The 16,598-nt window shown below is 35.8% G+C and overlaps 1 protein-coding gene across 1 annotated transcript in view; it reads right to left on the reverse strand.

Annotated features, from left to right (window-relative positions):
- COPB1 (COPI coat complex subunit beta 1) overlaps positions 1–12,604 on the reverse strand; it is a gene marked incomplete at its 5' end in the record, with an annotated part of 33,156 nt that extends 20,552 nt beyond the window's left edge. Inside the window, 7 exons of the mRNA XM_079707501.1 lie at positions 629–748; positions 2,866–3,003; positions 5,007–5,099; positions 6,553–6,667; positions 8,432–8,601; positions 9,024–9,253; positions 12,514–12,604. Coding sequence (XP_079563627.1) covers positions 629–748; positions 2,866–3,003; positions 5,007–5,099; positions 6,553–6,667; positions 8,432–8,601; positions 9,024–9,253; positions 12,514–12,604 — 957 coding nt within the window. The remainder of the gene's footprint in view (positions 1–628; positions 749–2,865; positions 3,004–5,006; positions 5,100–6,552; positions 6,668–8,431; positions 8,602–9,023; positions 9,254–12,513) is intronic.
- Positions 12,605–16,598: the final 3,994 nt, after the last annotated feature.

Below are 16,598 nucleotides of genomic sequence, written 5' to 3' on the forward strand. Positions count from 1 at the left end.
GTCATACTCTCTCTACTCCTAAATGTTTTAGTGTATACTCAAGAAAAATTTCTTATGTAACCACTGTAAAATTCTCAAATTCAGAGAACTTAACATTGATAACAATACTATTAAATAATAGAGTCTATATTCACATTTCTCCAACTGTCCCAATAATGTCCTTTATAGAAAATTTTTTGTTGTTACTCTGATCCAGGATCAGCATTGAATTTAGCTCTATTTGTACCATGGGGCTTTATTTTATAACAATCATTCTCACAGATTAAATAGGTATGCTGATAATTTTCTAGAATCTAATCATCTTTATTCTCAGTTGGTATAATTATTTTACAAGAAATGTAAATTATATTAAAATTAAAACAAATATATCTCTACTGCTAAGAACACCAAGTGCAGTACAAATAGAAAAGATAAAAGGTAACTTATTAATTCATGTTAGAAATGTTTTTTTATAACAAGGACAATATCTCAAAAGGCTATGGTGCTTCAAGAGTTACACCTTAGTTGACCAAAATTTAAACTGCCCAATCTTCAAGCATTTAAGCTAACCAAGACAGTAAGTCTTAGGAATTATCTCAATTTGAAAAAAGATTTTATTGATGATTTCTCTCTTTTAGAAAACACTTACCTGTAGTACTCGTTCATGAGCAGGATGTTCTTTCAATTCTATCAATCGATCCAGAACTATGAGCTTTACATTGTTGTCACTCTCCTTAATAATTAAATCAATGTAACACTGAGCAGCAGCCTGTATGAAAAAAGAAATATATTTTAAGAACACATTCACCTACCTTAAACACAGAATCTGAAAATAAGAAACAAAGCCTCCAAGAAACCAAAATACATTTACCACTACTGCACTAAAAGTTTATGCATTTTTCCCAGAGGAATGTGTCCCTCTATTTCCTAAGTTCTAACAAATTTCATTATTTTTTTCAAGGTTACAAAAAATCAGAAGCATCACAAATTGAAAGGATGAAAAGGGGCTGTTACAGGCAGAAACACTTGTTAACAGGCAAAAATTAAGGGCTGGGCTTCCCTGGTGGAGCAGTGGTTGGGAACCCGCCTGCCGATGCAGGGGACGCGGGTTCGTGCCCCGGTCTGGGAGAATCCCGCATGCCACGGAGCGGCTGGGCCCGTGGGCCATGGCCGTTGAGCCTGCGCGTCCGGAGCCTGTGCTCCGCAATGGGAGAGGCCACGGCAGTGAGAAGCCCCCCAAAAATTAAGGACTGAACCTAAGGAACAAGGGAGAAAAAAGCTGACAGAGAATCCCAAATAGTTTAGCTATTGAGCATCTTTTAGTTTAGGTGCAAACTCTAACACACCTGCATTACGGTACCGAAAAATCAAGTATATAAAGATGGCCCTGAGTCATTAAAAGCAAAGGACAAAGGAGCAAACCTGAAAGAGCTCCCAATGACCAAAGCTAGAACAATTTGATCAATAAAATAAATAATAATATTGGATTATAATCCACAGAATAAAATATCCATATTGATATAAAGAAAGAAAGAAGGAAAGGAGAGAGGGAGGGAGGGAAAAAAGGATGAAGGAGAAGGGACAGCTCCTCCTTGCAGAAGAACTCCAAATAATACATGGAGAATAAGGGTAATAGAAAATCACCATTAGAATATCATAGTAGTAACTGTTGTAGAAAAGATTCACTGATAGGTGCTAAAATTAGTCGGTGTAAGTCGGAGGAGAAATAGGATATTCGTACAGTTTCAAAGTATCTTCTCAAGATATTGATTGATTACAAAAGGAAAAATCATAACTCAACAGTGGAAAAATCTGGCAGACGCCACCTTAACCAAATGATCAAGGTTAACATCACCAGTAGGATGATGTATCAGCATCATATATTCCTAGATATGATACACTGAGACTGGTGCATCACTTCTGTGGTATTTCCCCCTCGCCCAAATGCATAACCTTAATCTGATTAGGAAAAAACACCAGACAAACCAAAATTAAGGGATATTTTACAAACAAACTGACCCAGTACTCTTCAAAAGTGTCAATGTCATGAAAAACAGGGAAGGGCTGAGGAACTGTCACAGAGTGGAGGACGCTAACACATGCTAACTAGATGCTACATGGGATCCTAAACTGGATCCTGGGACAGAAAATGATCTTTAGTGGAGAAACTGGTGAAATCTGAACAAAGTCTATAGTTCAGCTAACAATATTGTTCCAATGGTAATGTCTTAGTTTTGACAACTATACAATTGTTATGCAAGACATGAACATTAAGGGAAGCTGGGTGAAGGGTAATGGGAACTTTGTCCTAGGTTTGCAACTTTTCTCTAAGTCTAAAATTATTTCAAAATAAAAAGTGAGAAGAATTTTTAAAGTATTGGTGGCAAAAGCAGTAAATTCTCCTATTTATACAATCTGGCTTTCTAGAACAGTTCATTCTATGAATATAGTAGGGGTTCTTCACATAGTCTTGATAGAGTAAACTAAAAAAGAGAAATATTTCATTATTGAAAATATTCACTGGAACTTTCTTAGGGTCCATCCTTTAGGATCCAGTATCCATTTTCCTAGATCTAGTTTTTAATGTAACTAAAGTATGGGTGGAGATCTTAAAATACCAGTGTCATTCTCCAGAAACTAGAACTACTGCTATTCTCTCTCTGTCTCTCTTGCTCTCTCCCTATATACATATGAAAGCAACAAGAAAGAAAAGAAGGAAGGTCAGACTACGTAAGAAATCAAATAATTTTCTAATATTTGTAGTTACTTCTATGCCATGTAATGCCATATAACAACACAATAAACTGCAATGTCACTAAATCATAAGTGATAAGACAGCATATCTATCATCTAATTGGCACCCCCCCACCAAAAAAAAAGCAGTACCTTGATTGCAGTAGGTGCACTAGAGAGTGTCACTAATGTTCCAGCGGCTTCATATTTTACAGCAGGGCTAGATGACTGTAGTAAGTTATAGATGCAGCGAATGAAACGAGCCCTTTCTGATGGATTAGCATGACAGACCTGGAGAAGAAAACATTTAGGTTTCAATTGACTGCAGGAACACTTGCTTTCAAACAGATTTTTTAAATGGATATCAGCTTACGGGATGCTAGTTTTAGTAATCTGAAAGCCAAGAATAGTCTTATAAGGACACCTGAAGATGTCGGCCAATGTCGGATGAGACGCTGTGACACAACACTGGTAATTTCAGAAAGAAATAGGTTTTACTTCAAATAATTGTTACAGCTACTCAATCCATTTATTCATTCAATAATACTTTATATTTCCACTCTTTCTATAAAGATTTTTAGATGGCTCATAATTAAAGATATGCGTACTATACACAAGTGAAATAGAAAGAGAAAATGTAAAGTAACAAAGAAAGGACAACACATTAACTAAGTACACTAATATGGGTACTGTAATAGGTATTAAATTTGGTCCTACATTTTTATTCTGGATGTCACATCAAAAAGGGAAACATGATGGATTATATAAATCTCAACAGCTGATAAAAGAAAAATACCAATTCTTAAATAAAGCAAGAAATATAACCTCTTTTTCAAGTACTGCTACTTATTATTTGGGGCCATATTCAATGTTGGGAAGACAACTATAATTTTCTATCCCGTTCTAAATGCATCTCAGTACCTTTACCTGTGAAGCAAATATTCCTTACTTTTTCTCTTTTGAAGTCAGTATTTATGTTAGATTTTCCTAAAATATATAGTCAAATCTCCATTACTCCAACATGACTCAAAACTTCTTCCCTCTTACTATAACCTGGACCCTACCAGACAAAGAAGTCACTGGATAGCAGAGAATTTCTATTTTTGAGACCCTCAGTGGCATCCCTAAACCATACACGTGAATTATATTTACATATATTACACATATTATATTTATATATTTATAGTTCTGGTTTCATCTTAAATGCCAGTTCCAAATGACTGGGTACCCTGTGTTGAAAGGGGCCTCTTTCCTGCAGAAGCAAAGAGGCTGTAATGAGTGAGAGTGTCTGCTAGGGGTATTCTGTCCACGCCACCCTATTCAATAAAAGTCATTCCTAACAAATATTTTTGTTGGCCTCCAATGGTATCAATAGCAAAACTGGATGTTATTGCATCTTTTATTTTCTCAGAACGTTAAGATGCAATCAATTCTTTCGAAGGATATATCAAATTAAAATGTTGCCAATAAAGTAATTCATTTTAAAATCCAAATCTCTAATCTAGTTTTAAACTTTCTGTGAGTCAATGACTTACAATATCATATTAACATATTTAAAAAAGTCTTTCTATTCTCTTTTACAAACAGGAACAAAAAAATACTTAAGACTTTTTTTTGGTTTGTTTTTAGATTTCCAAAGTAGTCTTGTGTGGGGACTGCCCTGGTGGTCCAGTGGGTAAGACTCCACGTTCTCAGTTCAGGGGGTCTGGGTTCGATCCCTGGTCGGGGAACTAGATCCCACATGCATGCTGCAACTAAGAGTTCACATGCCACAACTAAGAGTCTGCATGCAGCAACTAAGAAGTCCCCATGCCACAACTAAGAGTCCACATGCTGCAACTAAGAGAGTCCACATGCTGCAACTAAGAAGTCCGTGTGCCGCAACTAAGAAGTCCATGTGCTGCAACTAAAGATCCCACATGCTGCAACTAAGACCTGGTGCAGCCAAAAAAAAAAAAAGTAGTCTGGTGTGTATTCAAGAAAAGATCTTGACTTTTATTTCAAAGCCTAATTCATTTCAAAGCCTATTCAGTGACTTAGCAGTACACAACAATTTCTTCACAGCTGTATTGGGTCAAACCATGAGTTTTCATAGAATTCTTTATGGAGGTTTAGAAAGAATGGAAGTATTTGGAAAATATGATAAAACAAAGGGAGTGGGGAAGACTTTAATAGGCCATGATATAAAATATTTCTACTGTTAAAACATATTATCCTAGCAATTAAGCAGCATCCCAGAGACTACTTAACCTCATCTCAAACTCTTAATTTTGCCCATTATAAATTAGTCTTACCTTATAAATTAGTTCAACAATAACCAACTGAAGAATGTCTCCAAATGTCTGAACTTGATCAATACAAGTACTTAGGTAATCCAAAGCTCGATCCTGAAAAAATAACAATATATTTATCAAACTCAACCTCATTCAATAAAAGGACTTAATGAACTTTAAAAAATATATACAACTAAATCTAAAACAAATGAGGAAATGAGGGCAAAGGAAAATTAATTGAAGGAAAAAAATGAAGGTTAACACATAATAATAACACATAATGTAAAAGTAATGTACACATTACTTTTAATAACACATAATGTAAAAGTAATAATAACACATAATGTAAAAGTCAAACATATTTTCTAGAAATGGGCCACAAATCTAGGGTCTGAATTTTCTAGCAGCTAAACCAAGTAGAAAGACATTATGTGTTACATGATTCAGGGTATCCACACAATCAAAACAAACCAACTGCTTATGAGCACAGTTACTCCTATTTCTGAGACCCAAAAGAAAAATCTCATTGATTCTCACACACTGAACACTGTGATATAGAGAACTATGGCCTCAACAACAGCTCTACAGTAAAAGTATCAACAAATTTTATTGAACTATTTCTGATTATGTCCCTTCATGGAGGTAAACAGCATAAAAGCAATAACACAGGTCAATAAAACCAACTCTAGGCCTTCCCTGGTGGCGCACTGGTTGAGAGTCCGCCTGCCAGTGCAGGGGACATGGGTTCGTGCCCCGGTCCGGGAAGATCCCACATGCCGCAGAGCAGCTGGGTCCATACCGCAAAAAAAAAAAAAAATAAAAAAAAAAAAAAAAAAAAAAAATAAAACCAACTCTAGAGAACAACAAACACTGTGGCCCAAATAAGCAGCTTTCTTATAATCTTGTTTACAAAGATAAAATGATAGCATCTAGATTTCAGAGGAATGGAGAGATTCCATACTTTCCAGTCTTCATGCCTATTTTGATAATAAATACTGGATGCTAAAAATTCTGAGATTAGATGCCACCAAGGTATGCAGTCACTGCTAACCACAGAAGAATAAACTTTTAATCACCAGCGGAGCTGGATGTACAGCTGACATTTACTTATGAAGTTTGAAAAGCCTAATAAAGACATATCTACATTGAAGTCCACCCTCTTTTGAAGCTATGGCTCAGGATAGACCCTATAAAAAGCTACTATTTTTCTCCGTTAAACAATTTTAGATCTATACTAAAAGAAGGAAAAATAAAGCCCCAAAGCAGAGTGCCACAGCACATGGCCATAATAATTTCAGTCTGGAAGAACTGTAAAGTGGCTGTTATTAAATGCTTCTCTGATGCTTACTTTAAAAGAAAGAGTATATACTTAAGCAATATTCCACAGAAGGAATTTTTTTAATTCTATTTTTATATATATTAAGTTAAAAAATCTAAAAAAGTCAAAATATACAAATCACATGTACTATAAACAAAATTATTGACTAAAAACTTGATTAGGCCTCTGAAATATCTTTAATTCTCATTTAAATACAGTCATAAAAGTATTTTTTAAAAAGTACTTCACCTGATCTGCATGAATAAGCATCATAAATGCATTTCTTTTGCAACTTGCATCCTTCTCATTCACCAGAAAATCATGTATCAGTTCAGGAGCATCAGGTATAAGATGTTCAAAATTTCTTGAAATAAAACAGGTAATATCCATATTTAATAAAAATCTACTTTGTTATTTTAGTAACTCTCTGGACACTACCAAAATTAACCTTTATCAAATCTTATAACACTATCAATTTTTTTGCTTTTCAAAACTTTAAATCAATTAGAAAATTTTGAGTATGAATCAGAAGCTTACATCTTCATCTATTAAGTTATCAAATTATATGTTTTCTAAGTCAATACAGAAAGACCTGATTTATCCAACACGCTACCTATCAACTGAATAGCTCTAACAATTCTCTTTCATATACTTTAGGGATATAATGCTGATGCTCATAATGACAACCTCAAGGTACTGAAAGATCCTTCATTAAGAATTATTAGAGAAAAAAAGTCCCTTGAATTTTATTAATTATGCACTGTATTTATTTACTTACTCCTTATTTTGAAAATTTAAACTGTTTGCAGTATACAAAACAATGAACACCAGCTTAATAAAAACGGTCACCTAGCTTTAACAATGATTAATTCATAGTCATTTTTGTTTCACCTACATCTCTACTTACTTCCTCTCCTCCTATATTATTCTTTTTTTTTTTTTTTTTTTGTGGTACGCGGGCCTCTCACTGTTGTGGCCTCTCCCGTTGCGGAGCACAGGCTCCGGATGCGCAGGCTCAGCAGCCATGGCTCACGGGCCCAGCCGCTCCGCGGCATATGGGATCCTCCCAGACCGGGGCACGAACCCGTATCCCCTGCATCGGCAGGCGGACTCTCAACCACTGCGCCACCAGGGAGGCCCTCCTATATTATTCTTAAGCAAATCCCACACCACGTTAACACTCCTTCTGTAAATATATCAATATGCTTCTCTAAAATTAAGGACTCTTTCTTTTTTAAATTAATATTAATATCATTATCATATCTTAAAAACTGTAACAATTCCTTACTATCATCATATAGAAAGTGTTCAAATTTCCAACTGTCTTATGTCATAATTTTTGTGTGTATATTGTAGTTTAAATTCTGAAATTTGTGTAGTCTGTATGGTAACTTTCAAAGAACTCTACATTATTAACCAGAATACCACTTTTCCTAACAGACAACAAAATCTAATGTAACAGTAAAAGAACTGTGAAATTACTTAACAATCAACTATTAAAGTACAAAGATATTTATATAAATTACATTCTAATTCTAAATAAATTGACACCAGTGACTGTAAAAACCAAGCATTCCAGCCTCATCTAACTCATTCTTTTAAAGTCCAAACTTTAAAACTGCCTTTTTAGAATGGCTTTTAAAGTCCAAAATCTTCAGCTTTCTAAGGACAGGAATCAGCTGAGAATTGCAACCCTTCCTATTAAAAAAAGTTCCCTCCTTAAGGCTTCTAAGTGTAAAAAGACCCACATTCCACAAAAAGAGAATTCTAAAATAAGGTCAAAATCTCAAAGCTATGGGCTAAGCAAGTTAATAAATTAATTAATTGGGCTGGAGTACTAAAATTGAGAATGACAGGTAGTGTCATAAACTGGAAAGTGTACAACCTGTTTAAAGGGGGCCATATTCACTTCCAGCAGATTGTCATTATGCAGAAACCAGGACCCAGTGTTGCCAGATCTTTCAACTTTTCAACGTTAACAACTTAATGATAATAAAGAAAAAATGTTCAGGCTAATCAAAACATACTTGCAAGCTACATACAATCTGCAAGGAAACACTTTGGAACTTCCAGTCTGAAAGACTGAACAGTCCTCACAGAACTAAGCCAAAGGAAAACCTTTATTTACCTATAGATAGTATAAATGGCCAAAACAGCATTTCTTCTAACATAGCTGTGTCGATGCTCCAAGCAAGCACGGATAGCTGGCATTAAAGGTTCCAGCAATTCTGCCTCTTTCAATTTGCAAAGAAAACGAAGAGTAGATCCTCGAATAAATTCATTAGGATGTTGAAGGTCCTGATATAAAATTTTAAATATGAAATGTAGAGTCCCAACATTTTACAAAAAACCCACAATTTTTAAGTACAAAATTTTCCAATTAAAAAGTCAGAAAGTAGGCTTGAGGAAAAAGACCTAGATTATTACACAATTTCCATCACATTCCTGTTGATTAAAGCAAGTTTTACTTATCACATCAATGTCTTATATTCTATGTGTCACTGTTTTTTATTAATAACATATAAAATGCATGGAAAGTGTCTAAAAAAAGTAACAATAAAACTTTCCACAGTAACTTTTTACAACTTCAGTTCCAAATATCTACAACCTACATCTTACCCAAGATTTAATTTTAAAAATTAAAACAAAGCCCATTCCACCAAGCTTACAATTATTTAAAAATCAAAGCAGTATTTGGAAATAATCATGGTTTGGTTTACCTTTCTATATGCATCACATACAAGGATCATTTCGTGCAAAAGTCTCCCATCTGGAGTTGTTTTAGGAACAATTTCCCAAAATACCAGAAGTAATTTTTTGATGGTGTGATCCTGAAGAGGTAGCACAAAGCGAATGATAGTCATCAGAAGTCCAGGAAGCTTTTCACCATTTAGAATCATAATGATTACTTTCTTCAAAGCTTCAGTCTTTGACTTCACATCTCCTTTTTCTGATTCAAAAATTCCAAAAAAAAAAAATCACAATTATTTCAAAAGAAAATTTCTCAGATAATTTTAAAAGAAATTAACAAAATAAAACATTTTCTCACATTATCAGTGGCAATGGTAACAAAGGTACTAACCCAAGTGACAAGGGTTTTCCACCTGGCTTTGACAAAAACAAGCTGTACGACTTTATACAAGTCATTCATCTCTGAACCTCATGATTCTTTACACATAATATAAAGGCACTGGATTAGATCTTTGGTCCCAAACCAATGGAGTTAATGCAGAAGCCGTGAATCTACAGGTGCACCAAATAATGTATATCTCAAACACACATGTAGCTATTTTTCAAAATTTAAACAGATGCTATTATGTGCTTCTTGAATTCAAAGTAGCTTTTAGTCAGTATGTATTTTCTAAACCACAGTTACAACCACTATTACAAGGGTGGGGGTGGGGATCAGTGACATGTTTTCAAAATTAGGAAGAACCTCAAACTCAAAAAGGCTGGGAATTAATAGACTAGATTAATTCCAAAATCCCATCGTATTTCTACAGGCTATAGAACTTTAGAATCTTTCTTAAGAAATTACCTAAAAAATTGGAGGAAAATTTAAATATACTGGATTAGTAACCTTCATTTACAATAAAGGATGATGCATTTAAGATAAAATGCTAGTTTACTGTTACTTAACCTAAAAATATTTGCTATATGTTATGCAAAACAATCTATAATTTCACGTTATTACTGCATACTGAAGAATTTATGGTAAAAATCTTTTGGATCCAAAATTCGAAGACAGAAATATGAGACAAGCACACTATACTACAATTGTTTAGATCATAAAAATAAACAAACATCTGGGAGAGGGAAGGATGAAGAGGGGTGATAAAAGTCTTTAATAATCAAGAGGAAAAGAAGAGAACTAGAAGTAAATTTTCAACAGTTAGAACATATGTGGCTATTAGAATAGTTCCTGTTGTTGCCAAAGGGACAGAGACTGTGAATGACTAACTGGTAGAGTTATAGGAAGGATTTAAGGTTCAGAAGAATCGTACTAGGTAAATCAAAAGTTCTTTCTAGCCCCCAAAAGCTATATATCTATTACCAACTTGGTATGATATCTTAACATGTTGAATAGAGAATATCCTCAGGTATTTGGACTGAGGACACAGTGAGGATTACTGCCAAATTTATCCCATAAGGGTCAGTATTTTTGTTTAAAACAGACTAACTTCTCATGCATCTTTCCATGCTTCAGAGTATTACATCTCCTGCCACACATGAAAAAAAAATTGTGTGCCATATCAAATCAAGAAATGAACTAATGTAAAAGGATGAATAAGTATCAATCTGGGCAAACCTTCAGTTTTTAAGTCATCAGGACGACAAAAACAAAGCATCAGGAGAGAGGATAGTACTACAAAACTACAAAATAAGACAGATTAGGCAAAGTTCTAAGTGGCTAAAGCTGTATTCACTAAGTCTAAACAGGTTTTCCTCTCTTTGTCCCAAAGCTTCCTTTGTGAATATTAAAAAAAAAATTTTTTTTTTTACCTAATCTGTTTGATCATGTAAAGGACACAAAGTCCACAAGACAATACCCTATCACTATAATGCTGATGGCTTCTTATGTTCCAGTTTTGGGCTACTTTTCATGAATTAGGAAATCCAAAAAGTTTAGCAGGATAAAAATCCACTTGTAACTAAAGGTTAAAAAGTCTTAAAAGTAAGTTTATTAAGCAAACTTGTAAAAAATCAACACCATTTATTTCAAGTTCCCCTAACCCCAATTTCTTCTAACAATTCAAATTGAGGTGAAGAATGCTTCTTTCCATGTATTCAAAATTTTCAGAACTTCTTTTCTTGTGTGAACACTATCAAAAACATAGAAATTTTCAAATATCAATTCAATTCACCAAAATATACTCCAGGGAATGTATAGACATCAGGGCTCACATCCAGTGATTAAAGGTAAAGGGTAGTTAAAGCAACTCACTATTTCACCAAACGAAAGTATTTGTTACTCAAATTGGAAACTACTCCTAAACTTTTTCTCATCTCAACTCTTTTGCAATAAAGTAAAAAATATACAAAAAATTCAAGACTACTTATTTATTTATTTGGTAGGTGGCAGGTAGTTAAGAGTATTTTTACAGTTAAGGACAAGTTTTGTTCCAGCAATAAACAGCAATAAAGTTTATTGCACCAGAAGTAAACTTAAGTATTCTGGGGGTTTAAAAATTAAAACTTTTAAATTATGAGGGAAAAAATAGTACTGAAAGTTTATTCATTAATTTGCATTCCATTCTACTATCTAACATGAACATGAAAAAAAAAGGAAATACAGTACAGGTGGCTTTTGTAAACTAAGGATATCAGTTTAAATGCCATAAAAAAACATTTCTTTTTCCTTCTCTAAAAACAGACCTCAATAGAAACCTAGTTTTGAGTAACCTAAATCAGGAGGTATTCCATTAGTGCTGATTAAGAGGTGGGAATATGCAAGTAAAACACCATCTCCTTTCAAACTGCAAACTATCTTTTAAAAGATACTCTCAAGGTTTGAAGCATAATTTTCCCTCTAATCTGTTTTAAACAGTAGTTATTAGTTTAAGTTAAACTTAGTTTTAGTAGTTCAGTCAAACAAGAATCATTATCTTGGAATATGCATTACTTAAAAAATTTTTGACAAAATCACTCACAAAAAGGAGATACAGTATACTCTTTTAAAATTCAGAAATATAGTTTTTGTTTTCTTCTTTGCATAAATGCTTTAAAAATGAAAAGCTTAAATCTTTCTGAAAAATATACATATATCCCAGTGTTGACTTACTTGTTCAACAGGTAGTGAACCCAAAGAACAAAGTTCTTTTGGTTTTACAAGCTAAGTAATATGAAGTTAAGTGCACAAAGGAATTAAAACATTCAAATACACATTCTCAACCTGTTATCTACAGAGAATTGCCAGCTACATTTAAACAAGACATTACATTATCTTGAGGAACAGTTAAAAACGAAACCTTTACATTTCTTTAGCCCCACCCCACCATGTTATAAGCTAAACTGAGATGTTTTATTTGTAAAAACCAATATTGCAGGAGTAAAGGTAACACATTTTCATTTTTAATAAGACAAAGTTCTATTGAAGAGATCCTAAGAAAAAATTAAGACAAAAATTAAGCATTTCTAATTATAAAGGAACTTGAAAAGCAAATGAGCTTTTTATTTTCATTTCATTTTCAAAGTATTATCAAAGTTTACCTAGATCATTTTTTAAGCTAATTTCAGAAGGTGGTTCTGAATCCATTGGCACGTTAATTAACGTATAGCATACGTTCTCAGCAGCCGTCATGGTTTCCAGTTATAGCCAACTCTCGATACAAGATTTAAAGATAACGGATGCCAAAAAAAAAAACCTAGAAAAATAAATACAAGGATATCATCACAAGCGAAAAGACAAAACAAAAATAGAACCAGTAACTATCGTGATCTTTCTTGTCTTTAGTTCATTCAGTTTGGCTTATGAATTTTAAAGTATTAGAAGGGGAGGATCAATCTACGTTATAAAAATAAATCCTGATATATTAAAAAACACACACTTGTCAGCCTTGGCCTAAGGTATATTATCTCCCACCGCACGATCCCGCCCGGGGTTCAGAATGCTGAACTGCAGAATTAAAGCCCACAATACAGTGACAGTCCCCCAGCCCCCCAGCCCATCGCGATATAAAACATAATACACAATCTGAACTTCTAAAGTTAAAGAGCCCGTGCACGAATACTCTGCTGAAACCTTAAAGAGCTTTAATGCGTTCATCCGTGGGACACTTCCCCGTCCCTTCCCTCCTGCAAAGCAAGCCCCGGCCCGAAATGGCGAGCCCCAGGGCCCTGGGTCGGAGAAGACCCCCGGCCAGTACGCAGGCCGAGATGGGGCGTCCCGCCCAGAGCCTTCCAGTACCGCGTTCCACTTCGCCAGGCCCGGACGCTAGCGGCCTAGTCGCTCCCCTTCCGAAGCTTCCCGCTAGAGCGCGTTCCTCCGCCTCTGCCCAGCCCAGAACGACTCTCCGAGATTAGGGGCTTGCGGCCCGCTACCTGACTCCAAGGAGCAGCGGCGGGGGAAACCGCGGGACCGTGTCCTCCGGCTCCAACTCGCAGCAGCGGCGGCGGACCAGCAAAGTCCTAGGCTGACGTGGAAGGGGGTGGGGAACCGACCCAGGCCACAGCCGCCTTAGCCCCTACGGCAACTCAGAGAGGACACGCGTCTCCGTCCTGCGTCTGCGCGCTGCGAGTACGTCGTAAGCATTTCTAACTCTAAAAGAACTTCAAGTCTCCTCTTCTCAAGCCCTCGGCCGCTTTAGGCCAAAGAGGGAACTGGGAACACATACTTAAGTTTTCCCTGCAAGCTTGGGTTAAGCGTCGAGGTTATTTAAGCGCTACTTAGAAATTGTATTTTCTTCCAGAAACGGAAACAACCAAGGAGAAGAAGTGCTTGGACAGAAAGGAAAAGCATTTTACAGGGCTCTGTGGCCCACTGGCAAAGAACGCTAGACTGGGAGCTGGAATCCCTTTTCTAGCTTACCCACTAAGAAACTGGGAAAGTAGCTAAATACAATTTGAGAAAGTAATTTCAGTTCTTCTAATAAAAGACACTGGATTATATGAAGATCCATTTCAGTTCTTAACGCTGTAGTCTGAATCTCTGCCTCTGCAGTTAGGCTGGAGTTGCTTGAACATCACAGTCGCACTGGTATGATTTCTGGTCCTTATTTAGTAACGGTCCCTTTCATGATCCTTTACAAGCACCTAGATTAAATTTTTTTAATCCTTAAAGGGACACTGACAATCACTGTTTTAAAAGGATTTTACCTGTCTCCAAAGACCTAATTGTTACAGCTACAATCAGTCATAGTACCTGCGGTTTTGTCCATTTAAGGTTCCACGTACCCCCCTCCCCCAAAGAGGGTTTTCTGGCAAATTATTAACAAAGTTTTTTTAGAAACCTTAAGCAAAATACTGTGAATACAAAGAGGTCTGACAGAACCTGACCTTATTAACAGGCTCATCTCAATTAGGGAGATAGAACACAAATATTGCTTCATTATCTAGAATCCAGTTATTTTGAGATTTCTTCTTTCTGGAACCATCAAGCAAAAAATAAATTCTTTGAGAACCCAAAATATATCGCAAAGGCCGTGTGCTCCTCAAATCCTGTACATTCATTTTATTTAAACTATTTTTCGTGAGATAATTGTAAAAATGACGTTAATACAGATATCCCATCTTCACCTAGTTTCTTCCAATGGTAAAAAAAATCTTCCATAATTATAGTACAATATCAAATCCAAGAAACTGACATTGATACAATTCACTCCTCCTCATTCAGATTTTACCAGTTTCACATGCAATTTTACCATGTTTAGATTTGTATGATCACCACTGGTCAAGATATAGAATAATTCCATTACAAAGCTCCCTCCTGCTCTTTTTTAAATTTTTATTGGAGTATAGTTGCTTTACAATGTTGTGTTAGTTTCTTGCTGTACAGCAAAGTGAATCAGTCATACACATATCTACTTTTTTTTAGATTTCCTTCCCTGCTATCCTTTTATAGTCAGTCACTTCCCTCTTTAACCCCTGGCTACTACTACGCTGTTCCCCATTATTATAATTTTGTCCCTTCAAGGACGTAATATAAATGAATTATAGAATATAACCCTTTTGAGTTTGGCTTTTTTTTTTTCCACTCAGTGTAATTCCCTTGAGATCAACCCAAGGTATGTGTACAAGAAGTTGTTCCATTTCTATCTTCACTTTTAATATGGAATTTTCAGAAATGCAGTTATCTGGTTCCCAAGCCCACTTATCAAGAAGTGACAATCTATCAGCATGAAAAGAGGACCCAAAAGGCATAAAAACTAGACTTAGCGATAAGAAAGCTCGGCAGTTTGGGTCTGCGCTGAAAATTGTCACTGGCAGTGTATATATATTATTGTATATTCTGAAATACAGAGCTTGTTGAACAGATATCAGGCTCTTATACAGCCTAATTCTTCCTCACTTGTTATAACATGAACTTTGTTTTGGGACTTTTTACTCTAGCATGTAATTATATCATTTTGAACACTTTATTTTTATTTTTTTTATTGGGGTACAGTTTTACAATGTTGTGTTTGAACACTTTTTAAATTATAAATTGAGAGCAAGGACCTGTCATATACTAAGAATTGAAAATTTTAGATGTCTAGGAAATCAAGGCCTAGAGAAAAGGGACTTGCCCCCAAGATCACAAAATGGTTAAACACTGAAAAAACTGGGATGAGAACCTGAATCCTGTCACCTACTTTACTGTCCCTTATTTTTCATTATACCAGTTCTTCAAAGATGTACATATAGATGCCTAATAATTCCAAGTGAATTACATGTTATCTTTATATTAAAGTGATAGGTTTTATGAGGGCATTATTAGGAATTTTACTGTTTATTTAATACAGATTAAATGGAATGCCTGAGTATAACACACTAGATAAAACATGAAAAGACATCAAAATGAACTCTCTACAGATAATGGAATTGAATCTTATAGGGGTGGGGAGGATTTTAAGTTCTAAAGTCAGTGTGTCAGACTAAAATTACATATTGAAAAAATAATTACTAAAATTGCCCCCAAAGTACAATACAGATCAGTTTTTTTTTTTTTTTTCCGGCTGAGTGCCAGCAAAGTAGTTGGTTTACATTTGGGAACAGGCACAAAAATCTCTCTCTCTCTCACACACACACACATTTAAACAACAGAATTACTCAACAAAGACAGAGGCTCACACAGTGAAAGGCACATGGGAAGGGAGACCTGCTTGAGGAAAGGGCAGATTATGAAATTTCTCACTTATGCTCCCTTGCCCAGACTGTACACCGAGTCTGAAGGAAGGTAGGAGGACTCCCTCTTTCACTGTTTTGTGTTAGTGAGTAACATATCCTTTTTTTTTTTTTTTTTTTCTGTACGCGGGCCTCTTGCTGTTGTGGCCTCTCCCGTTCCGGAGCACAGGCTCCGGACGCGCAGGCTCAGCGGCCATGGCTCACGGGCCCAGCCGCTCCGCGGCATGTGGGATCCTCCCGGACCGGGGAACGAACCCACATCCCCTGCATCGGCAGGCAGACTGTCAACCACTGCGCCACCAGGGAAGCCCTGAGTAACATATCCTTGATGCGACTACATTGTAGGTCAAATGGTACTGGTGGCCTCATGGCAAGTTCAAATGGCAGACTCTTGAGGCTGATTCCAGAGTGGAGACCAACATCTCCACATTCCTGTATTTAGTCAGAGGTCATTCCTTCAACAAGGTTGCCAG

The sequence above is a fragment of the Hyperoodon ampullatus genome (genome assembly GCF_949752795.1).
Source record: "Hyperoodon ampullatus genome assembly, chromosome: 7".
Taxonomy (NCBI): domain Eukaryota; kingdom Metazoa; phylum Chordata; class Mammalia; order Artiodactyla; family Ziphiidae; genus Hyperoodon; species Hyperoodon ampullatus.